The following is a 23,859-nucleotide window of genomic DNA, read 5'->3' as shown; positions in this document are numbered from 1 at the left end:
TTTCAAGCTGCTGGCCAGCCCACTACCTGGCTGGCTGGCTAGTTTAGGAGAGCTGAACCTTGAACATTGTGAGCCTGGATGGCCATCTAGACTGACTGGGCCCAAACACGCTCACTAACATGGCTGCCTGCTCTATTTCTCTGTAACACAAGTTTATGTCACCATGTGGGCATGCTTTCGTGCCTGCGCGTGTGTGTGTATGTGTGTACGCATGCGTGTGTGATCTCCCATTTCTAGATATTCCTAATTTGGTCTCCCACCTTTCTTAGCCCTATTTCTATCTGTCTATGGTCCATCTGTTTATCATACTTTCTCCCCCTTCTCCCATCCATCCATCCTCTGTGAATGTTAAGGATGTAGATGGAGTGTCGGAAGGGAAATGAGTCCGAGAAGATAAATGGTTGTAATACTGCATGCTGGGAGAGATTATTTGGAGCCTGAGACAAATGGAAATACCAGGCGACGTGGAGAGGGGACAGAGAACGTGGGCGAGGAAAGGAACAGATGTGGCACGAAAGAGGGAGAGAGAGAGACAGAATGGACTGAAAGAAGATCCACAAATTAAAGCTTGAGAAAGTTATGAACAAGTGTTTAATGGAGACTCCAATCCACAAGATGGAACATAAACAGTTGAAGGATGTGAGGAGAGGAGATGGGGGAATGAGAGAAGAGGGAATGAGGGAATGAGAGAAGAGAGGATGGGGAATGAGAGAAGAGGTGAGGGGATGGGTGAATGGGAGAAGAGGGGATGGGGGAATCGGAGGAGCGGGGATGGGGGAATGGGAGGAGAGGAGAGGGGGAATGAGAGGAGAGGTGAGTGGAGGGGGAAATGGGAGGAGAGGGGATGGGGAATGGGAGGAGAGGGGATAGGGGAATGGGAGGAGAGGGGATGGGGAATGGGAGGAGAAGGGATGGAGGGGAATGGGAGGAGAGGGATGGGGGAATGAGAGGAGGGGATGGGTGAATGGGAGAAGGGGGGATAGGGGAATGGGAGGAGGGGATGGGGGAATGGGAGGCGAGGCGATGAGGGGATGGGAGGAGAGGGGATGGAGGGGAATGGGAGGAGAGGGGTGGGGGAATGGGAGGAGAGGGGATAGGGGAATGGGAGGAGAGGAGATGGGGAATGAGAGGAGAGGTGAGTGGATGGGGAAATGGGAGGAGAGGGGATGGGGGAATGGGAGGAGAGGAGAGGAGATGGGGAATGGGAATAGGAGGAGATGGGATGGGGAATGAGAGGAGAGGTGAGTGGATGGGGAAATGGGAGGAGAGGGGATGGGGAAATGGGAGGAGAGGGGATGGGGGAATGGGAGAAGAGAGGATAAGGGGAATGAGAGAAGAGGGGATGAGGGAATGGGAGGAGGGGATGGGGGAATCGGAGGAGCGGGGATGGGGGAATGGGAGGAGAGGAGAGGGGGAATGAGAGGAGAGGTGAGTGGAGGGGGAAATGGGAGGAGAGGGGATGGAGGGGAATGGGAGGAGAGCGGTGGGGTGGGGGAATAGAGGAGAGGAGAGGGGATGGGGAATGGGAGGAGAGGAGAGGGGGAATGAGAGGAGAGGTGAGGGGATGGGGAATGAGAGGAGAGGTGAGTGGAGGGGGAAATGGGAGGAGAGGGGATGGGGGAATGGGAGGAGAGGGGATAGGGGAATGGGAGGAGAGGGGATAGGGGAATTGGAGGAGAGGGGATGGGGGAATGGGAGGAGAGGGGATAGGGGATTTGGAGAAGAGAGGATGAGGGAATGAGAGAAGAGGGGATGAGGGAATGGGAGGAGGGGATGGGTGAATGGGAGAAGGGGGGATAGGGGAATGGGAGGAGGGGATGGGGGAATGGGAGGCGAGGCGATGAGGGGATGGGAGGAGAGGGGTGGGGGAATGGGAGGAGAGGGGATGGGGAAATGGGAGGAGAGGGGATGGGGGAATGGGAGGAGAGGGATGGGGGAATGGGAGGAGAGGAGAGGAGATGGGGAATGAGAGGAGAGGTGAGGGGATGGGGAATGAGAGGAGAGGTGAGTGGATGGGGAAATGGGAGGAGAGGGGATGGGGAAATGGGAGGAGAGGGGATGGGGGAATGGGAGGAGAGGAGAGGAGATGGGGAATGGGAATAGGAGGAGAGGGGATGGGGAATGAGAGGAGAGGTGAGTGGATGGGGAAATGGGAGGAGAGGGGATGGGGGAATGGGAGAAGAGAGGATAAGGGGAATGAGAGAAGAGGGGATGAGGGAATGGGAGGGGGGGATGGGGGAATGGGAGGAGAGGGGATGAAGGGGAATGGGAGGAGAGGGGATGGGGGAATGGGAGGAGAGGGATGGGGGAATGGGAGGAGAGGAGAGGAGATGGGGAATGAGAGGAGAGGTGAGGGGATGGGGAATGAGAGGAGAGGTGAGTGGATGGGGAAATGGGAGGAGAGGGGATGGGGAAATGGGAGGAGAGGGGATGGGGGAATGGGAGGAGAGGAGAGGAGATGGGGAATGGGAATAGGAGGAGAGGGGATGGGGAATGAGAGGAGAGGTGAGTGGATGGGGAAATGGGAGGAGAGGGGATGGGGGAATGGGAGGAGAGAGGATAAGGGGAATGAGAGAAGAGGGGATGAGGGAATGGGAGGAGGGGATGGGGGAATGGGAGGAGAGGGGATGGGGGAATGGGAGGAGAGAGGATAAGGGGAATGAGAGAAGAGGGGATGAGGGAATGGGAGGAGGGGATGGGGGAATGGGAGGAGAGGGGATGGGGGAATGGGAGGAGAGGGGATGGGGGAATGGGAGGAGAGGGGATGAAGGGGAATGGGAGGAGAGGGGATGGGGGAATGGGAGGAGAGGGGATGAAGGGGAATGGGAGGAGAGGGATGGGGGAATGGGAGGAGGGGAGAGGGGATGGGGAATGGGAGGAGAGGGGATGGGGAATGGGAGGAGAGGGAATGGGAGGAGAGGGGATGGGGGATTGAGAGAAGAGGGAATGTGGGAATGGGAGGAGAGGAGCGGGATGGGGAATGGGAGGAGAGGAGATGGGGAATGGGAGTAGAGAGAAGAGGGGATGTGAGGAGAGGGGATGTGAGGAGAGGAGAAGAGATGTGACGAGAGGAGATGTGAGGAGAGGGGATATGAGGAGTAGGGATGTGAGGAGAGAAGAAGAGATATGAGGAGTAGGGATGTGAGGAGAGGGGATGTGAGGAGAAGAGATGTGAGGGGTAGGGATGTGAGGAGAGGAGATGTAAGGAGAGGGGATGTGACGAGAGGAGATGTGAGGGGTAGGGATGTGAGGAGAGGAGATGTAAGGAGAGGGGATGTGGCGAGAGGAGATGTGAGGGGTAGGGATGTGAGGAGAAGAGATGTAAGGAGAGGGGATGTGACGAGAGGAGATGTGAGGTGTAGGGATGTGAGGAGAGATGTAAGGAGAGGGGATGTGGCGAGAGATGTGAGGGGTAGGGATGTGAGGAGAGGAGATGTAAGGAGAGGGGATGTGGCGAGAGGAGATGTGAGGGGTAGGGATGTGACGAGAGGGAAAACAGAGCAGAGATTCTTGTGGTGAGTGGGGCAGTGGTTTCTGTTAGAAACCTCATAAATAGAACAGCGGGTGAGAGAGAGGGGGGAGTGAATTAGAAATCGGGGTGAGATAGAGGGGGAAGGAGGAGGAGTGGCAGTAAGTTAAGGCTGTTTCTTAGGATTTTTTTTCTGAAACCTATAAAATAATTTCAGCTTTACTGGACACCTCACTCTTAATTTAACACACTCTTTCTTTCTTTCTTTCTTTCTTTCTTTCTCTCTCTCTCTCTCTCTTTCTCTTGGTTGGGGCTGGAGGCGCTGATGTTTTAAGAATTCCAGATGTAGTTAACAGAACTCAGTTGGAACACTGCACTCAGAAAAACGTGATCATTCCATCACTTTTTCCATTTCTCATTTCCCTGGGCTCATGGCTCTCTGGCCAAGTCCAAAACAACCTCCCAGCTTCAACTAGGCTGTCCTCTCCTCCACTCCACCCATGACCCCTGGTGAGCTGTAAACAATAGCTGGTTAACAACAAGTTGGAATGCACAGAACCAGAGAAGCCGCTCTTCATTCTGTTGTTTGCTCAGCATTCCTAGTCCTGTTTGAATAGTGGTGAGGCCAGGCTGCTATTTGTTAGTCAGTCCGAAGACCATTCTCTTCCCCGGTGTGTGTGTTTGTGTGTTACAATAACAGAAAATCGCTACCAAAAAGTAAGGCATGACTCATTTTAGAAAATATTTTTTCTTTAATTTTAACTCATGAAATGCAAAAAGGTGAAACAGGCAAAACAATCTAATTCCCTTTTTTATTGATATCATTATCATTATCAATATCATTACCGTTATCATTGTTATTACTAAAACAATTCTACTTCATTTTTCAATTTGTGTAATACTTAAAAACATTAAGCATCATCAGAATTGCTTATAAATAGTTTTGTTTGATTGTTCTTATATGCCAACCAAGCAATGGGAAAAGTAGTGTTTCAAAAAAAGGAAACGCTTTCAAAGTCGCCCAAGTCCACCACTCAAATGTGAAATTTGGGAGCCATTTTAATGATCTTTGTCACGTTATTGTCTCTGTCCAGCAGGACTCGAAATGACAATGTACAAAAACAACAAACACCATTTACTGTACGACTACACCTGGAGAACAACAACAATAATAATAATAACCATAGTCATAATAATAACAACAACATTTATAACAATGATAGTAACAAAAACATAACAAACACGATAATACATTAGTATTTGGAATGGGTGACATGTAATGAAACTTCACTGCCTTTCCATGGAGTAATATTGAAACTGGCTTTATTGTTGAGCCACTGGCTTTATTGTTGAGCCAAAATGGCTACTTTAATTCCATCCAACTTTGACTGCTTACTGAGACCAGGCTCTGTACCAAGGGCCTGTGCGATTTCAGATACATTTGTAAACTGGGTGGGGAAGCTCCTTTTTTTTAGGATACAAACAGTCTTTGACCCTCTATGACAAGACCTTAGCCTTTCTCACTATGACTCAAGGCAGGAGGGGTGTACAATATACAACACCTTCACATCTACCCTTCTATCATCTCATTAGCGGCGAGGGCAGTGCCCATAGCATGCTCCTCGCTATACAACCACAACTATAAGACCATGGTGCTAGCTTGAGCACAGTGAGAGACTGGGGTAAGTATCTTCTCTCACGTGGTAGGAGAAAAGGGTGAGAGAGCTGTTCGTTTGTTTGTGTTCGGCCCTGGATTTCATCATTAGAGCGAACCCAAAAATGAAAGCGCAAAGTAGCTGTGTAAAGGTTTCAAATGTCATTCAGACAGCAGTTCAGCTGGAGTCGTCAACTAGATGGGATGGAGATTTTAGGAGAGGAAGAATGAGAAAAGATAGAATGGAGGGAGGGACACATGGAGACGTGATAGTAGATTTATTGCAGATGGGGTGTCGACCACACGGAGCGTTGATCACGATCATCATCTAATAATTCCCTTCCTCTGTGTTTTGTGTAGGGGTCTGTTCCTAATTTCAAACTCGCAGAGCTGTACATGTAAATAGATAACATACATTTGTCTTTCCTGATTGACTCTCTCTCCTCCCTCCTCCCTGTCCCCCTCCCTCTTTCTCGTCTTCTGGGGCGTATACAAACCAACCAACCAACCAACCCCCATGTCCAACAGCCCTTCCATTACCCCTTCTCTTTTAAAACCCCAACTCCTTTCAGCCTACTTTACTCACCCTCATCCTCACCCTTACCCTCCCAAACCCCTATTTCTTTCAATCTTTCAATTCATTCAGTCGCTCTCTCTCTTTCTGTCCCTCTGCCTTCTTCATTCGTTCAGTTCGTCTCTACACCTTGTCCAGTAGAGATCTCTGGCAGTAGAGGAGACGTCGTGGCGTCCCGTACTTCCTGAAGAACAGCAGGGCTCCCAGAGTGAGGACCACGCAGACCAATAGGAGGAGAGGGATCGCCACGGCCGCTGCCGTGGCTCCGCCTTCTCCCTCCTCCACCTCGATGATGGTCACTTCCTCCTCGCCGTCCCGCTTCTTCGGCTCCTCCCCCGCGCAGCCCATCCATTCGCTGAGCACCGACTTGGGGTAGCCCGACTCCACCCTCATGTGCTGGTTGTTGAACTTCCAGTACTTGTTGGCTTTGTAGAAGTAGGTGTAGGCTGGGGAGAATGTTCGAAAAGAGAGAGGGAGGACGAAAGGTCCGATATAAATCTAATTAGAAACGGGGTGGTTTGAGCCCTGAATGCTGATTGGCTGACAGCCGTGGCATATCATACTGTATACCATGGGTACGAAAAAAAAACCCTGTAATTACGTGGGTAACCAGTTTATAATAGCAATAAGGCACCTCGGGGGCTTGTGATTATTGGCCAATATACCACGGCAATATACCACGGCTGTGTCCAGACACTCCGCGTTGCGTTGTGCATAAGAACAGCCCTTAGCCGTGGTATATTGGCCATATACCACACCCCCTCGGGCCGTTATTGCTTAATTATGATTGCCTTCAGAAATTGCAGTGTGTTGCTGTGGTCTATGATAGCCTCCTCTAATATCACAAAAGAACTGTCATTTTTATCCTTTTCGATTTATATAATGCTCAATGGCACTCTAAAGCACATCCTCTTTAACATGCCCGCCTTGACACACTTACATCCTTCTTCGCTCATGATGGCAGCCTTAATGTTGTCGGGGACACCCTGCCATGTGTTGATGGGTTTGGGGTAGTCTCTGTCCACAGTCTGGGACTCTTCATTGAAACGGTAATACCTGACAGACAGAGAGAGGCAGGTTACGGAGAGGGAAGGGAGAGAGAAAAACAACCAAAAGAGAGGAAGAAAGAAGACGAGAGGGACGGACAGCGGATGAATCTGCTTTTTCAGATAGAAAGGTACACGGGGGGGGGGAAAAATGAAATTAAGAAAGGAATGAAGGATGAAAGACAAGACTCACTTGGTCCCTCTGAAGTAGTATGTCTGTCCTGTGGGGGTGTAGAAGAGGGCAGCGTCCAGCTTATCTTTGGGCAGCCCTGTGCCCAGCTCCTTCAGAGTCTTAGGGTAACCCTGCTCCATACTGGACTCTGTGAACACCCAGTACTTTTCACCTGGAGGGAGGAAGAGGGAGAGGGAGGGAAGGAGGAGGGGAGAGAAAATCTATAAGCACACAGATCTGAAAAGGATATACAAACAAAACAATGAGCGACTACCAGTAACTAGAATGGGCTTATCAATGACAACGCAAAACCATCATGCGAAAAACTGAAAAAGACATTGCCAATTGAAGTGAACCTACCCTTGAAAAATACAAATTTTCCATCGTTCCTCTCGTAGGCGGCGTTGATGTTTGGTGGCAGTCCCTTCCAGAAGTGACCGATGGGCATGGGGTAACCCTGGAGCACCTTGTTGTTCCGAACACGCCACAGCCACTTATCCTTCACCAGAAAGACAGAGTGTTTACATAGTACAGTACACACACACATAGGTTCGGTAGTTGAGTGACTTGATGTGCCATTCAGTCCTTCTCAGTGGGTGTAAGTGCATTTACAGTGCATTCGTAAAGTATTCCGACCCCTTGACTTTTCCCACATTTTGTTACGTTACAGCCTTATTCTAAAATGGATGAAATATTTTTTTCGCCCCATCAATCTACACACAATACCCCATAATGACAAAGCGAAAAAAGGTTCTTCGAAATGTTAGCATAAAAACAGAAATACCTTATTTACATAAGTATTCAGACCCTTTGCTATGAGACTCGAAATTGAGCTCAGGTGCATCCTGTTTCCATTGACCATCCTTGAGATGTTTCTATAACTTGATTGGAGTCCACCTGTGGTAAATTCAATTGATTGGACATGATTTGGAAAGGCACACACCTGTCTATATAAGGTCCCACAGTTGACAGTGCATGTCAGACCAAAAACCAAGCCATGAGGTCGAAGGAATTGTCCGCAGAGCTCCGAGACAGGATTGTGTCGAGACACAGAAATGGTGAAGGGTACCAAAACATTTCTGCAGTATTGAAGGTCCATAAGAACAGAGTTGCCTCCATCATTCTTAAATGGAAGAAGTTTGGAGCCACCAAGACACTTCCTAGAGCTGGCCGCCCAACCAAACTGAGCAATTGGGGGAGAAGGTCCTTGGTCAGGGAGATGACCAAGAACCCAATGGTCACTCTGACAGAGCTCCAAAGTTCCTCTGTGGAGATGGGAGAACCTTCCAGAAGGACAACCATCTCTGCAGCACTCCACCAATCAGGCCTTTATGGTAGAGTGGCCAGACGGAAGCAACTCCTCAGTAAAAGGTACATGACAGCCCACTTGGAGTTTGCCATAAGGCACCTAAAGACTCTCAGACCATGAGAAACAAGATTCTCTGGTCTGATGAAACCAAGATTGAACTCTTTGGCCTGAATGCCAAGCGTCACGTCTGGAGGAAACCTGGCATCATCCCTACGGTGAAGCATGGTGGTGGCAGCATCATGCTGTGGGATGTTTTTCAGCGGCAGGGACTGGGAGACTAGTCAGGATCGAGGGAAAAATGAACGGCGCAAAGTACAGAGAGATCGTTAATGAAAATCTGCTCTAGAGCGCTCAGGACCTCAGCCTGGGGCGAAGGTTCACCTTGCAACAGGACTACGACCCTAAGCACACAGCCAAGACAACGCAGGAGTGGCTTCGGGACAAGTCTCTGAATGTCCTTGAGTGGCCCAGCCAGAACCTGGACTTCAGATCTCTGGAGAGACCTGAAAATAGCTATGCAGCAATGCTCCCCATCCAACCTGACAGAGAGAATCTGCAGAGAAGAAACTCCCCAAATACAGGTGTGCGAAGCTTGTAACGTCATACCCAAGAAGACTTGAGGCTGTAATAGCTGCCAAAGGTGGTTCAACAAAGTAAAGGGTCTGAATACTTATGTCAATGTGATATTTCAGTTTTCGCTTTGTCGTTATCGGCTGTTGTGTTTGATTGATTAGGAAAAAAATGAACAAAAAACGTAAGAAAATATGGAAAATTCAAGAGGTCTGAATACTTTCCGAATACACTATATGCCAATATGTGTGTATTTCTGTGCCATGTGTTTCAGTGTGGTTATGTGTTAGTCTATGTAGTAGTTTATGTGTTCCATATTTACCTTAAAGACAAACATCTCCCCCCTGAGGATGGCGATGGTGTCGAAGTGTCCCTCACAGACATCTGGTCCGTGTCCGGGGTGGTCTGGTTTGGAGGGTCTGGTGGGGCGGGGGGGAGGGGGGGGAGCTCCGGACGACCCTGGGGTCGGACACATTCAAGACAAAATGAGGAAAGACGATAACCAGAGGTGGACTTGAGAGAGAATGAGTGAGAACTGAGTTGACAAAATGAATGTGAAGTCCTTTCTGTGAACTAGATAAGAACTTCCTGCCCTTTTAGCATTCCTGAATAATTATAGAGAGACAGTTTGTATTAAACATTGCTGTAACATTCCAGGAACATTGCTATAACATTCCAGGAACATTGCTAGAACTTTCTAAGAACATTGCTAGAACTTTCTAAGAACATTGCTACCACATTCCATGAAACTACACTCTTAGAAATAAAGGTGCTATCTAGAACCTAAAAGGGTTCTTCGGCTGTTCCCCTGGGTGAACCCTTTGACCCTTTTTGGTTCCAGTTAGAACCCTTTTGTTCCAGGTAGAACCCTTTTGAGTTCCATGTAGAACACTTTCCACAGAGGGTTCTACATGGAACCCAAAATAGTTATACTAGGAACCAAAAAGGATTCTACCTGGAATAAAAAAGGGTTCTCATATGGGGACAGCTGAAGAACCCTTTCGGAACCCTCTTTCTAAGAGTGTAGGAGTTTACCATAGATTGCCTGGATGCCGTGGCGATCGTCATCAGGCAGCTGGAAGTTCTCTGTGTCCATCCACTGATAGAATGGAGCCATGATGGCAGACGGGTCGTTGGAGTGTTCTAGACCCAGGGCATGACCCAACTCATGGACCGCCACCAGGAACACATCATTACCTACAGAGGTAGAGAGAGAGAGTAGAGAGAGAGAGTAGAGAGAGAGAGTAGAGAGAGAGAGTAGAGAGAGAGTAGAGAGAGAGGAGGAAGAAGCAGGTGGGAAGAGGGAAAAGACAGTTTGAAAAGAGAGTAAAAGTAGCACGTTTACCAAACAAAGTACAGACGCGCCCTAACAGTACTGTGTAATTCAGACTGACTGAATTCCGACTTCCAGACAACCCAGTGAAAAACACTCAGGCGTCTATTTTCACTCGCTCCCACTCCCTGTACCTCCTGTATAAGTCTACGCCTCTTCTCTTCCCCCCCCCCTTTCGCTTCTCATCTCCTCTCTCCACTGGTCTCGCCCCTCTTCCAGCTCTCACTCCTCTTTCTGGTAATCTCTCACCTTCAGAGGAGGCTGGTGGGAGGCGCTATAGGAGGACGGGCTCATGGTAATGGCTGGAATGGGATAAATGGAACGCAGTCAAACGTGGTTTTCATGTGTTTGACACGTTCCATCTGTTCAGTTCCAGCCGTTACAATGAGCCCATCCTCCTATAGCTCCTCCCACCAGCCTCCCCTGCTCACCTTCTCCCTCTTCCTCCCCCTCACTTTCCTCTTCCTCCCCCTCACTTTCCTCTTCCCCCCCTCACTTTCCTCTTCCTCCCCCTCACTTTCCTCTTCCCCCCCTCACTTTCCTCTTCCTCCCCCTCACTTTCCTCTTCCCCCCCTCCTCTCCATTTCCTTTGTCTCTTACCCCCTTGGTCGACGTAGCCGGTAGTCCAGGGTTCGGCATTGTCAAAGTGCGTGTCGCCCCCTATCCCGTTCCCGGGGAAGTACGCGTGGGCCAGGAAGCCGCCCTCGCCATCGAACGGCGTGCTGTCGCCGTGGAAACCCTCGGAGAACGAGAGCATGATGTCAGCGTACTTGTCGACCTTGTCCCTGATGTGGCTGTAAGGGATCTCACGGAAACGGAGAGGGATGGCGGCCTCCCACACCTTAAACGCCCGGCGGATAGCCTCGTATGTGGCGTGTTCCCCAATCTTAGGGGTGTAGTTCTGTATGCTAGGTGAGGGAAAGGAAGGAAATAGCAGATTTGACGTTTTAAAGATAAAATATATAATAATATCTTCTCAAATGTGTATTGGTTGTGTTCGTGCAACCTTTGCTCGATGCAATCTCAATATGATTCCGTTTTGACTGATTAATATTCCTTAAGAATTGTAGGAGATCTAACAAGTTACTTGAGATAAATATTTTATTTATACTGTATGTGTAATTCTTATATGTGAAAAGTGAACTTTAAAGACTTAAGAGGATGTAAAGCTCACTGCGAATATATTAGCGGTGTTGTAGTAGTAAAGCTGTATAGTCTTACCTGAAAGTGACATCTTGTTTGTCCCACTTCAGCCCCTGTACGGCGTATCGCTTCCTCCTCAGGTTGCTCTTCAGCTCAGATCCAAACTTGTCTGGTACGCCACAACGCGGCCGCTTCATCGCCCTGGCAACAGCAAGACACACCTGTTTGCTACCTTTACCATGTTACAAACTGTACAATGTCTATATCTTGGGGCGGCAGGGTAGCCTAGTGGTTAGAGTGTTGGGCTAGTAACTGAAAGGTTGCAAGTTCGAATCACCGAGCTGACAAGGTGCAAATCTGTCGTTCTGCCCCTGAACAAGGCAGTTAACCCACTGTTCCTAGGCCATCATTGAAAATAAGAATTTGTTCTTAACTGACTTGCCTAGTTAAATAAAGGTAAAACAAACAAACAAATATCTGAGTAAATCATTAGAGCTTATAAATGGGTTTAGTACCACATTTGGGGTAATGACATCACTTAAAGTGTTCTGTATACAATTCTCACGGGTACTTTAAAAACAGCCAACAGCATGAATCTTTATCAATAAGTTATGCGCATAATGCTTAAATATTTGCATTCTTTGACTTTGTCTTGGTCACTCAGGACTCACTGTAGGGTGTTGGTGTCCATAGATCCGGTGACGGTGAGGCCGTAGAACTTCTGCATGGCTGTGATGGCCGTATTGATGGACTTGGGGGAGCGGATAGCCTGGGCTCGGACGTCCCCTGGGGGCAGGTAGCCATACTGCTGAAGCCACACCTGGGATGGAGAGAGGAGATAATGGTAGGAAAGGACACACGCACACACAGATACACACACACATCTCTCTCTCTCCCCTCATTCCTCTCTCTCTTTCTCTGGATTTTCCCACCATTTCCATCAGCCAGAAACAACACAGAAACCGACCCAGGATGTCATTGTAAAGAATGTTTTGTGTGTACATGTGTGTCAATATCTGTGGGTGTGCCTGTTTGCCTACTTACAGTGCTTGTCTGAACGTGCGTGTGTGAGGGTGACAGAGGGAGATTGAAAAAGAAAGAACGAGAGAGAGAGAGAGAGAGAGAGAGAGAGAGAGAGAGAGATACTCAGACAAACATCAACCTAATGGTGATGATTCATTCTAGTCCGATGTCATGTTATCAAACATCATGGACAAGTTTGTTTATGTGTGTTTGTGTGCGCTGCACAGACAGGCAGTCAGTGAGTGTCTCAATCTTTTCCACAAATTCAGTCAGTGAAATTACAGAGAATTCTTCTGTAATCCCAGAAAAAACCCAACCTTCTCTCTAACTCATTCCATCTCTCTCTCTATCTCCTTTTCTCTTCAAACCCCCAACCATGTGTGTCTATGTAATAGCATACATTTTATAGTTAGTTGGGTGAATATAGTCAGCCTTCCTTTTTCCTAGAATGTCTCTCATGTCGTTTTAGATGAGAGGCCTTTTTTAATATAGAGAAGAGTTGAATTTAAATGAGGGAGGAAAAAGAGAGGAGTGTAAGAGAGTAAGAGTGAGGAAATGGCTGGCTTGTACCTGGGCAGAGATATTACCACACACAGCCTCAGCAGACAGGGTGAAAAACAAGGTTCAATTATAGGCTGCAGAGTGAGGTAAACTCTCCCTTCGCTCACGTCAGTACTGCAACCAGCCCCCTCTTTCAGCAAGACCTACACACTGTATCAATCCATCTGGTCCCCACCTCCAACAACCTCTCTTCATGTCTGTATATCTAACTCCCTCCAAGCTCCCTCTCTCTCTCTCCATCTTTCTCCCCCCCCCCTCTCTCTCTCCATCTCTCTATCTGACTGCTCCTAGTGTGTGCTGTGGCTCCACTGCGGTGACGCGTCTGGCTCTGTGAAAACACTCTCAGCTCAGTCAGGATGAAAAGTTTCCCCCACACCGAGAAGACTCTCTCTCCTCTCGCTCCCCTTCTCTCTCAGTCTACCTCTCCTTCTCTCGCTCCTCGCGCTCCTCTATCTTGGTCTCCTCTCTCCCCCACTTGTCCCCCACCCTCTGCTCTCTCCTCTTTCTGCTCTTGCCCCCTCTCCTCTCTCTGCTCTCTCTTTCTATCTCCCAAAGCCTCACATCCCCTCTGACAACGTCAGCTATCCCATCATGCAACTCTCCTCTGGAACGCCCAGCAGTAGTTCCAGTCAAAGGTTCTATTTAGTAGGACTTCTACGTCGCTTTTTGCCAGTTTCGGGGTAACTACAAACCCATGTGTGTGTGGTCATAGCCTAGGGTCATGTAACTGCGATTTTAGTAAACAGACGCAAGCCCCTATAAGTTACGCGATTTGCAGCGATTCATACATTCTAACGAAATGCATTTCAACAAAGACAGGCTGTGTAACCTGCAAAATAAAATAATGAGTAGATTGATGACAAATATAGATCCGTTCCAACATTAGTAACATCTGTCATTCATTTAAACCAGCAGATAGTGATTCCAGCTGTGACTAATAATGTCATCACATCATATGATATGACAGTCAGATCAGGTGCCACTATTGGTCAGACACTCATGAAAGTATTAGACACCCTGAGGATAAAGTAGCCTGATAATGTACTAGTACCTACTGTATACTACGTACTGTATACTACCAGGGATGTGAAACTTTTTTGTTGTTGCAGTTTTTCTGCTAATTTCCTGCAATTCTACAAAACCTTCCATAAGGTGGAGGCAAATGTTTGCCGTTTTTAATATGATAACTGATGTTCAATGGGCCCAAGCCCAGTTGGTAATTTGACCATGCTTACTGCAAGTTTAAATAGCTGGCCTTTAGACTAACTTACCAATATATACCATAACGTATTTAGCAAGAAGCAATTCTGCCAAGCGTAAAGATACTGCAGATATTTGGGTTTCAAGCAAACTGAAAAGAGCTGTCTTCAGCCCTCTCAGTCAGCCCTCTCAGTCCACATGTCTTTTATAGTGGATCTGGTTTTCTTTAGGCAGTGGAATTAGTGGTATCTTTTCCCCGACTCTCTTTTTTAATAGTTCACTGATGCTGAGAGAGAGAGAGAGAGAGCGAGAGAGAAGAAAAAAACGGAGAAAAGGAAAATAAAACGTTAATTGGGATTGACGTATGGAACGACAATGAAGGAAAGTGAGAAAGAAATGGGGGATAAAGATGTTTAAAAAAATATAATAATTAAATAAGAAAAGGGTCAGAAAATAGGGGACAGGAGTATTAAAGTTTAATTTTATATTGAGGGAGACGGAGTAGACTGAGTCAGTTGTTCCCCTTCAGACGGTGCCAACGGAAAAAACAGACACCAGAGTTTGGTCGTAAGCGGCTCAGTCTGAGAGACACATTAGCCTCCCTGGCCTCCTAGTGTGGCGTCCCACATCTCTGACCCATTTCAACCTGAACCAGCGCTACACGCTAATGCTAACTAACTAATGCTAACTAAAGTACTTTTACTGTATATACACGCGTAATACAATGTAGAATACCTGTGTTCTAGGCTAAAGGAGCGTCCATTTACAACATAATTATACACTTGGCTACTCTTAGGCCTATCCCTCAAGTGGCCACAATGGCCGAGTCAACACTGGACGCTAGCTTGCACATGGCTCCAGTCTACACAATTACACCCAACCAAACCGTAGGTGTCCTATGCATATTGTTTCAAAGCCTATGAGTTCAGTTTATGAGCCTCAATTTCCTAACCTGGGTTCATATAGGGATGTAACGATTCACCGATACACATCGGTCCCTGATGAAATAGTTTAAGATATGAGTGCATAAATCCGGGGGGCCCCAATCCGATCATGCATCGGTAAGAAAATCCATTCAAACATTACAAATCGTCGGTTTACAATTCTTTCTACCTTCCGAAAATACCTCTCATCTTTTGTGACAACTGCGTCCTCTCCTTCAGGGTTGAACTAAGCACGTAATTATGTTGACAGTCATTGATCTACAAGTCACTTTGCATACCAAACGAACGCAGGCAATATCAGTAGTCTAGTCAAACTGCTTGATGTGCGCAGTTTGCTACATGCTGATCGGGGCTTACATTAGATTTGATTTTGATTGTTCAGGTTCACCATCGGCAATAGTTTTGGTAGTTTTGCTTGAAACAATCAGTATATGTGGTCATTTTTAGACATACAGGGTAAAGTTGATCATTTCATTACGAGGACTGAAAATCACTTTTAGTACCTGCACTGCATAGTCGAACATCTTCTACCTGCACTGCATGGTCGAACTTTTGCTAACTGCACTGCATGGTCAAACTTTTTCTACGTGCACTGCATGGTCGAACATTATCTACCTGCACTGCATGCTACCTGCACTGCATGGTCAAACTTTTTCTACCTGCAATGCATAGTCGACCACTTCTACCTGCACTGCATGGTCGAACTTTTTCTACCTGCACTGCATAGTCGAACTTTTGCTACCTGCACTGCATAGTCGAACTTTTCTACCTGCACTGCATGGTCGAACTTTTTATACTTGCACTGCATGGTCAAACTTTTTCTACCTGCACTGCATGGTCGAACTTTTTCTACCTGCACTGCATGGTCGAACTTTTCTACCTGCACTGCATGGTCAAACTTTTTCTACCTGCACTGCATGGTCAAACTTTTTATACCTGCACTGCATGGTCAAACTTTTTCTACCTGCACTGCATGGTCAAACTTTTTCTACCTGCACTGCATGGTCAAACTTTTTCTACCTGCACTGCATGGTCAAACTTTTTATACCTGCACTGCATGGTCAAACTTTTTCTACCTGCACTGCATGGTCAAACTTTTCTACCTGCACTGTATGGTCGAACTTTTTATACCTGCACTGCATGGTCGAACTTTTTATACCTGCACTGCATGGTCAAACTTTTTCTACCTGCACTGCATGGTCAAACTTTTCTACCTGCACTGTATGGTCGAACTTTTTATACCTGCACTGCATGGTCGAACTTTTTATACCTGCACTGCATGGTCAAACTTTTTATACCTGCACTGCATGGTCGAACTTTTTATACCTGCACTGCATGGTCGAACTTTTTATACCTGCACTGCATGGTCAAACTTTTTCTACCTGCACTGCATGGTCGAACTTTTCTACCTGCACTGCATGGTCGAACTTTTGCTACCCGCACTGCATAGTCGAACAACTACTACCTGCACTGCATTCTACCTGCACTGCATGGTCGAACTTTTGTACCTGCACTGCATGGTCAAACTTTTCTACCTGCACTGCATGGTCAAACTTTTCTACCTGCACTGCATGGTCAAACTTTTTCTACCTGCACTGCATGGTCAAACTTTTTCTACCTGCACTGCATGGTCAAACTTTTTCTACCTGCACTGCATAGTCGAACTTTTCTACCTGCACTGCATGCTACCTGCACTGCATGGTCAAACTTTTTCTACCTGCACTGCATGGTCGAACTTTTACTACCTGCACTGCATGCTACCTGCACTGCATGGTCGAACTTTTTCTACCTACACTGCATGGTCAAACTTTTCTACCTGCACTGCATGGTCAAACTTTTCTACCTGCACCGCATGATCGAAGCAGGATAGTCCATCAACTTCCAAACAGTCTAAACCTGTGGTTCCCAAACTTCTTATTGTCCCATACCCCTTCAAACATTCAACCTCCAGCTGTGTACCCCCTCTAGCACCAGGGTCAGCGCACTCTCAAATGTTGTTTTTTGCCATCATTGTAAGCCTGCCACACACACTATACAATACATTTATTAAACATAAGAATGAGTGTGAGTTTTTGTCACAACCCGGCTCGTGGAAACTGACAAAGAGCTCTTATAGGCCCAGGGCACAAATAATAATATAATATAATAATATAATTATTTAGCCATCTTACATATAAAACCTTATCTGTTCATCAAAAATTGTGAATAACTCACCACAGGTTAATGAGAAGGGTGTGCTTGAAAAGATGCACATAACTCTGCAATGTTGGGTTGTATTGGAGAGAGTCTCAGTCTTTTTCCCCACACAGTCTGTGCCTGTATTTAGTTTTCATGCTAGTGAGGGCCGAGAGTCCACTCTCACATAGGTACGTGGTTGCAAAGGGCATCAGTGTCTTAACAGCGCGATTTGCCAAGGCAGGATACTCTGAGCACAGCCCAATCCAGAAATCTGGCAGTGGATTCTGATTAAATTCAATTTTCACATAAGCGCTTGCTGCAATTTCGATGAGGCTCTCTTGTTCAGATATCGGTAAGTGGACTGGAGGCAGGGCATGAAAGGGATAACGAATCCAGTTGTTTGTGTCATCCGTTTCGGGAAAGTACCTGCGTAACTGCACACCAAACTCACTTAGCTGCTTCTCTATATCACATTTGACATTGTCTGTAAACTTGAGTTAATTTGCACACAAAAACAATACAATGATGGAAAAACCTGTGTGTTGTCCTTGTTCATTCAGGCGAGAAAAAACATCACCCAGATAGGCCAGTCGTGTGAGAAACTCGTCATCTTGCAAGCGGTCAGACAAGTGAAAATTATGGTCAGTAAAGAAAACTTCAAGCTCGTCTCTCAATTCAAAGAAATGTGCCAATACTTTGCCCCTTGATAACCAGCCTTCTGTATGTTGTAAAAGCGTTACATGGTCGCTGCCCATATCATTGCATAATGCAGAAAATACACGAGAGTTCAGGGGCCTTGCTTTAACAAAGTTAACTATTTTCACTGTAGTATCCAAAACGTCTTTCAAGCTGTCAGGAATTCCCTTGGCAGCAAGAGCCTCTCGGTGGATGCTGCAGTGTACCCAAGTGGCATCGGGAGCAACTGCTTGCACGTGCGTTGTCTCCCTGTCATGGCTTTTGCGCCATCAGTACAGATACCAACACATCTTGACCACCAAAGTCCATTTGGTGTCACAAAGCAGTCCAGTACTTTAAAAATATCCTTTCCTGTTGTCCTGGTTTCCAGTGGATTGCAGAAGAGGATGTCTTCCTTAATTGACCCCACATAAACGTTAACAGACATATACCAGGAGCTGTGCCAGGCCCGCCACATCTGTTGACTCATCCAGCTGTAACACATAGAATTCACTGGCTTGTATGCGAAGCAGTAATTGTCTCAAAACATCTCCTGCCATGTCACTGATGAGTCGTGAAACAGTGTTTGATGAAAAACTCCTGTGGCTTATTTTTCAAATTGGCATGTTTCATTTCTAAATGTCTGCGCAAGAGTGAAGGTTTCATTGAGTTGTGAGATAGTACTTTTGCACATATAACACACTGTGGCTGAGGAAAGGCACTACTCCCAACATAAGTGAACACCAAATCAATGTAGTTCTCATCATATTTGCGCCTCTTCGATGGTCCAACGTCTCTGTCTGTCGTTCGGTGCTTTCCTGAGTAAGGGGGCAGTAGCTCTTCGGCTGCATCAGATTCACAACTGTCAGTGTCCATGCTAGCTGGGCTAACAGCAAATGTAGAATGACTGATGCTAGCATTGGATGTGCTCGTGGAGGCAGAACAACTTGTCGTCTACAGGTGCAGGTGTAGTAATGCTGGTAGTAGCAGTACTACCAGTAGAGCTGGTATGTGTCTCTATGGACGCGGGCCTTACTTTACTGAACCATTTATCAATTTTCGAGCAAACAGAATGAGCAGCAGCTACGTTTGGCTACATATGGACCGTTAGTGGAATTCCTGCGAGAGAGTAACGGTTAATGTGATTGGATGTTAATTATTTGTCTACGCTACCTGTATTTGGCATTGTGTTGTTATTTTGTTGAACACTAGACGGTTTCATTTTCTTTTTGGCAGTGAAACGAGGCTACTCAGGCGAGAAAAAAAACTCAACTAAATGTATAGTCCCATTGGAAAATATAAATGGACTGTTTGAAAATGTGAAGATTTTTTTTTTAATAATAATAATTTTTTTAACATAAAAATAAATGATTTGCCGTACCCCCGACGGCATTGCAGGTACCCCTGGGGGGGTACCAGGTACTCCCAAACACCATTTGATTATGAGACGGGGGTTACACAAAGTTGTGCTATATATTCATTGGCTATGTCATAGCTATTTTTTTAAGATAAATATTGATACATTAATTGCTCTAACGCTTTTAATCTGCACAAATTAATTAGTGGGTGATGGGGGGGTGGTAGATTCCCAGTTTACGTTATGGCTCGGCTCAGGTGCCTATACACACACACACACACACACATACAAGTCAGCTCAGACAGATCCAGCTCAGAGAGGCCCTGCTCAGAGAGGCCCTGCTCAGAGAGGCCCTGCTCATGAGCTCCATCAGCAGCAGATTATAATTTAGAATGGAAAATGACTGAGTTTATGCATCGCATCGCATCGATTCATACCGAATCGCTTCAAACTAAAACATATTGTTCCTGTATCATACTGGAGCCCGTGTATATAGATACATATCGAATCGTCTTGAAAGGGAAAGTTGCAAATCCTTTAATCATCTGGAAGGCTAAATTCTATGTCTACTGTTATACAAATAATGGGTTCTAGGATGAAAACTGCCGGGAGAGCACTTGAGGGGAATGGATAAACACACCATCTCTCCATAGACATCCATTGGTTGGTTTGTTTTCCCTGTGGCAGATAGATTAACTGAATATTTTCCTGCCTGAAAATGTTTAAGTGACAGTGAGCACTTGTAGAACAGCATGCGCCAGCACTTTTCCAACAGGGTGCTTCAACCATACAAAAACAACCCAGGCTAACCATAGAAATATAATCAATAGAGCAGACATTCCCATTCAAGTGAATGCTCTGTGATGGGTGGATCGGCAACAATATTGAGTATACCGATCATAGAAATAGAACTATTCATTCTATTTCTATGGTACCCACACTGTCCATAAAAAAAATAAATGTATTTAACCTTTATTTAACTAGGCAAGTCTGTTAAGAACAAATTCTTATTTACTATGACTGTCTAGGAACAGTGGGTTAACTGCCTTGTTCAGGGGCAGAATTTTTACCTTGTCAGCTCGGGGATTCAATCTAGCAACCTTTTGGTTACTGGCTCAACACTCTAACCACTAGGCTACCTTCCGCCCCAAATTACTGTGGTCTGAGAATGTATCCCGTTCTAGTATTTATATTTATATGGGCCCAACCCATTTGGGAATGGACCCCTGGCACGATCTGTTCCCTGTGATCCCGAGACATGCTAGTCACCTTGCCTCCAGATGTCTGCTGTTATCGTGTTTGTAAAAAACTTCAAGGACTTGCAGATTCAGACATATGTTGCGGAGATCTGTGAAATGGATCGTCTCATTTTCATTCCTTTCCACTTCCATTGGCTAAGATAAAGTCCAACCAGCAATTTGATAAAAGTGAGACAAGGTGTTTTTGTTAATAAAAGTGAATCAAATTAAATAAAAGGAGGGTTTTTTCTTGGATTTATAGTATGTGCACAAAGTAATGTACATATATAGAGTAAAGAGATATTTTGTGATGTATAGCTCTTTTTGTTACAATCCCATTTCAAAAAGCGCAGCTCGATCTTAAGAGAGGCCCATGACTGTGAATATTTGCTAAGACATTCTCCTCACTCATCACAGCTTTAAGTTAAATTGTAGGCTTAGCCTCCCTGGCCTATCAAGTTGGACTCCGTGGGCAGTGAATTAATACTAAATCACTAAAAGGAATGTCCGAAAATTCTACTCCTACTTAGTTCTGTGCTTTCATACCGTAAATCAGAATTTGTCAGCATAAAATCAACATCCCATCCTCTCATCTCAACCCTATCCATGATTTAGCCTATGCATCACACTCGTGCTCTGTTCTCTTATCCCTCCCACACAACAGACATCGTATTCATCATAGATTGCCGTTACATACACTGTACTACACACAGGTGATGTAAACCAGAAACCGTTAATTAGTGATAATCCCATCTTCCATCATTGGCTGCTATGGGCAGAGTAGGTAGAAGTTTCCCTCAACTGCTGTTCCGGGGTCAGATTTTTCCATCTTGTTTATGGCATTCCTTGGGATTTGGGGTTGGGTAATCTGCCTACTCCTGTAGGAGCATGGGCAAATTTGATATGCCTTCGGGTGGCATTATGGATAGGATTTGGAATGGGTAAACTGAGCCTAGATCTGTCATGGACCCAGCATCAACATCTGCAGTCTTATTGTGACAGTGTGCATGCGTTATTACTGTCTCAGTGTTGTGTGTGCAGTTATTACACTATTATCACAGGGTTATAGATGTTGTATTGATTGGTCCACTAAACTGTGGCCTGATAAATGGACAGTCTCCCAGGCATTTCTGACTGACGGTGCAACCAGTGGTTGACCATGTCTGGCTGACTGCATAAAGAATAGGGTGCCATTTCGGACGTCCACCATGTCTGGCTGACTGCATAAAGAATAGGGTGCCATTTCGGACGTCCACCATGTCTGGCTGACTGCATAAAGAATAGGGTGCCATTTCGGACGTCCACCATGTCTGGCTGGCTCAGACACCAGCTGTTTGTGGTCACTGAGTCAGGACCTGAGTTCTTCCAAGCATCCTGTCTTTCTTAATAAGAACAACCTCTATGTGTAGACCAGGGAGGGCCAGCACTGAAAAGACTAGGAGAAATGCATGAGCACCTTTGGATACCTTTGACTTGGCCATTGGCTATTGCAGTCATGGCTAATGTTGGTTATTCTTGATGGTTTGGGATGTATCTAAAAGCACACTGGGATGGGTAGATAGAGAGATCTGGAATTCCTGAAGAACAGATCTAGAATTAACCCAACTCAGAGGCATCATGTCACCTAATAATTTTGAAGGGACACCATGACACAATATAGTGTTTGTGTAGGCTATACTTTAGTAGTGTCCCACCAGTTCCAATGGGTATGATGCCTCTGTTGCGCCAGACAGTCTTCGTGTACAGTTTGCTAAAAGAGAGAACAGCTTCCTCTCCATTTACATTTTAGTCATTCAGCAGACGCTCTTGTCCAGAGCGACTTACAGTAGTGAATGCATACATTTCATTTCATGCATTTTTTAAATATTTTTTTGATATATTTTTTTTGTACTGGTCCCCCGTGGGAATCGAACCCACAACCCTGGCGTTGCACACACCATGCTGGCGTTGCAAACACCATGCGCTACCAACTGAGCCACAGGGAAGACAGTCTCCAGTCTCTCTCTACCATAACTCAGTACAGATGAAAACCATTACCCCCCCTCCGCCCACACACATACACACACACACACACACACACACACACACACACACACACACACAACCACAGCCCCCAGTTTCTTAGAACAAAGCAGCTGACTTGAATTTTCACAACTCTGTACTCCCCCAACTCTTTTACCCCTCCTCACTTCTTTCTCTTTTAAACCACAAAATCAGAGTCATGTTATTTTTCTGGCTATTATTTGCATTTTCATCTCTTTTTCAGATTCTACCGAAATGTTCACTGGTTTTAACCTTGCCTTTCAATTGCCCTCAATTTAAAGATCATGCCACCCCATCATGAAAGACCAAGAGAAAGAAAATAGTGCCAATTATGAAGACTGGTACAGAAACTAGACACTATTGGCAATAACACATAGTAGTTGATATATACTCCCACCCTTCCAGTATAAACCTTAAGCATTGTCTGTCTTATTATACTTTTAAATAGTTCTTAAATAGTTTTTGAGTTTCTGCATGTTGTCTTAATGATTTACCTCTGCTTTTACTTCGTTTTCCGTTGAAACAACTCCAAAGAACAGTCCGCACGTCAGCGTCAAGAGCTGGATCACCTTCTCAAGCCGGGGTAACATTCCTCTATATGTGCGAGTTACCCAAAAAAAAGAGGAGATATAGAGAACCTCACAACGGGATTGCTTCTAACGGTTTTCCACGTTATCAATTATAATCCGTCGGGATGATCTTTAAAAACCAAAATAATATGCCACTAATATGCCCTCATGGATACTTTCTTGCCACACTTCAAGTTCTACACAACAAATCCTTTGTGGTAGCAAAAATCATTAAATACATGTAAAATATATTTATATAATCTTACAAATCTGTTCAAAAACTCAAATCCAGATGTTGGTGGAAAAAATCGCTGCAATCTCAGCGCTTCATAGTTCCTCTCTCTTTTGTCCCCCCAAATTATTTTCTTTATTTCCCTCTATTTTGACATCGCTCTCTGACGTGTGGACGTGGTTGTGCTAGCTAGTCGGAACTAGGAAACTCGGGAATGTCGGACTTGCTGATTCGTTGAACGCGGCACGTGTATAACTACAACCAGTTAGCAAATCTGACATTTACGAGTTTCCTAGTTCCAACAAGTTGTAGAAACGCGACAAGAGTCCTTCAACAGACAAGATAGATAGATAGAGAGAGAGAGACTTTAGCTATTTGCACATAGTTACAACACTGCATATAGCCATAACATGACATTTGAAATATCTCTATTCCTTTGGAACTTTTGTGAGTGTAATGTTTACTGTATATTTTTGATTGTTTCTTTCAGTTTTATTATTATTATTATTATATATTTTTTTTAACCTTTATTTAACTAGGCAAGTCAGTTAAGAACAAATTCTTATTTA

At 45.7% G+C, this 23,859-nt stretch overlaps 1 protein-coding gene across 1 annotated transcript; it reads right to left on the bottom strand.

Moving 5' to 3' along the window:
• Window positions 1-4,201: 4,201 nt before the first annotated feature.
• Window positions 4,202-23,485, bottom strand: mmp14a (matrix metallopeptidase 14a (membrane-inserted)). Its single transcript, XM_014207021.2, has 11 exons — window positions 23,325-23,485; window positions 22,984-23,083; window positions 11,942-12,090; window positions 11,349-11,471; window positions 10,728-11,035; window positions 9,830-9,991; window positions 9,117-9,253; window positions 7,276-7,414; window positions 6,937-7,087; window positions 6,638-6,753; window positions 4,202-6,143 (listed from the first exon to the last, which is right to left on the bottom strand). The coding sequence occupies exons 2-11, from the start codon at window positions 23,077-23,079 to the stop codon at window positions 5,821-5,823; spliced, it is 1,704 nt and encodes a 567-aa protein (XP_014062496.1). The 5' UTR covers window positions 23,080-23,083; window positions 23,325-23,485; the 3' UTR covers window positions 4,202-5,820.
• Window positions 23,486-23,859: the final 374 nt, after the last annotated feature.

Source organism: Salmo salar, chromosome ssa07 (genome assembly GCF_905237065.1).
Source record: "Salmo salar chromosome ssa07, Ssal_v3.1, whole genome shotgun sequence".
NCBI classification, from domain to species: domain Eukaryota; kingdom Metazoa; phylum Chordata; class Actinopteri; order Salmoniformes; family Salmonidae; genus Salmo; species Salmo salar.
The sequence above is the reverse complement of the archived record's forward strand: the minus strand, read 5'-3'. Positions and strand labels throughout refer to the sequence as shown.

What these genes read in the sequence shown, in the direction of transcription:
- mmp14a (XM_014207021.2), bottom strand. Translation starts at nt 23,079, where the DNA reads ATGTTACCCCGGCTTGAGAAGGTGATCCAGCTCTTGACGCTGACGTGC. An exon ending in GGGAGATGTTTGTCTTTAAG is followed by an intron (nt 7,415 to 9,116) that starts GTAAATATGGAA and finishes TTTCTGGTGAAG; the next exon opens with GATAAGTGGCTGTGGCGTGT. An exon ending in TACTACTTCAGAGGGACCAA is followed by an intron (nt 6,754 to 6,936) that starts GTGAGTCTTGTC and finishes TCTGTCTGTCAG; the next exon opens with GTATTACCGTTTCAATGAAG.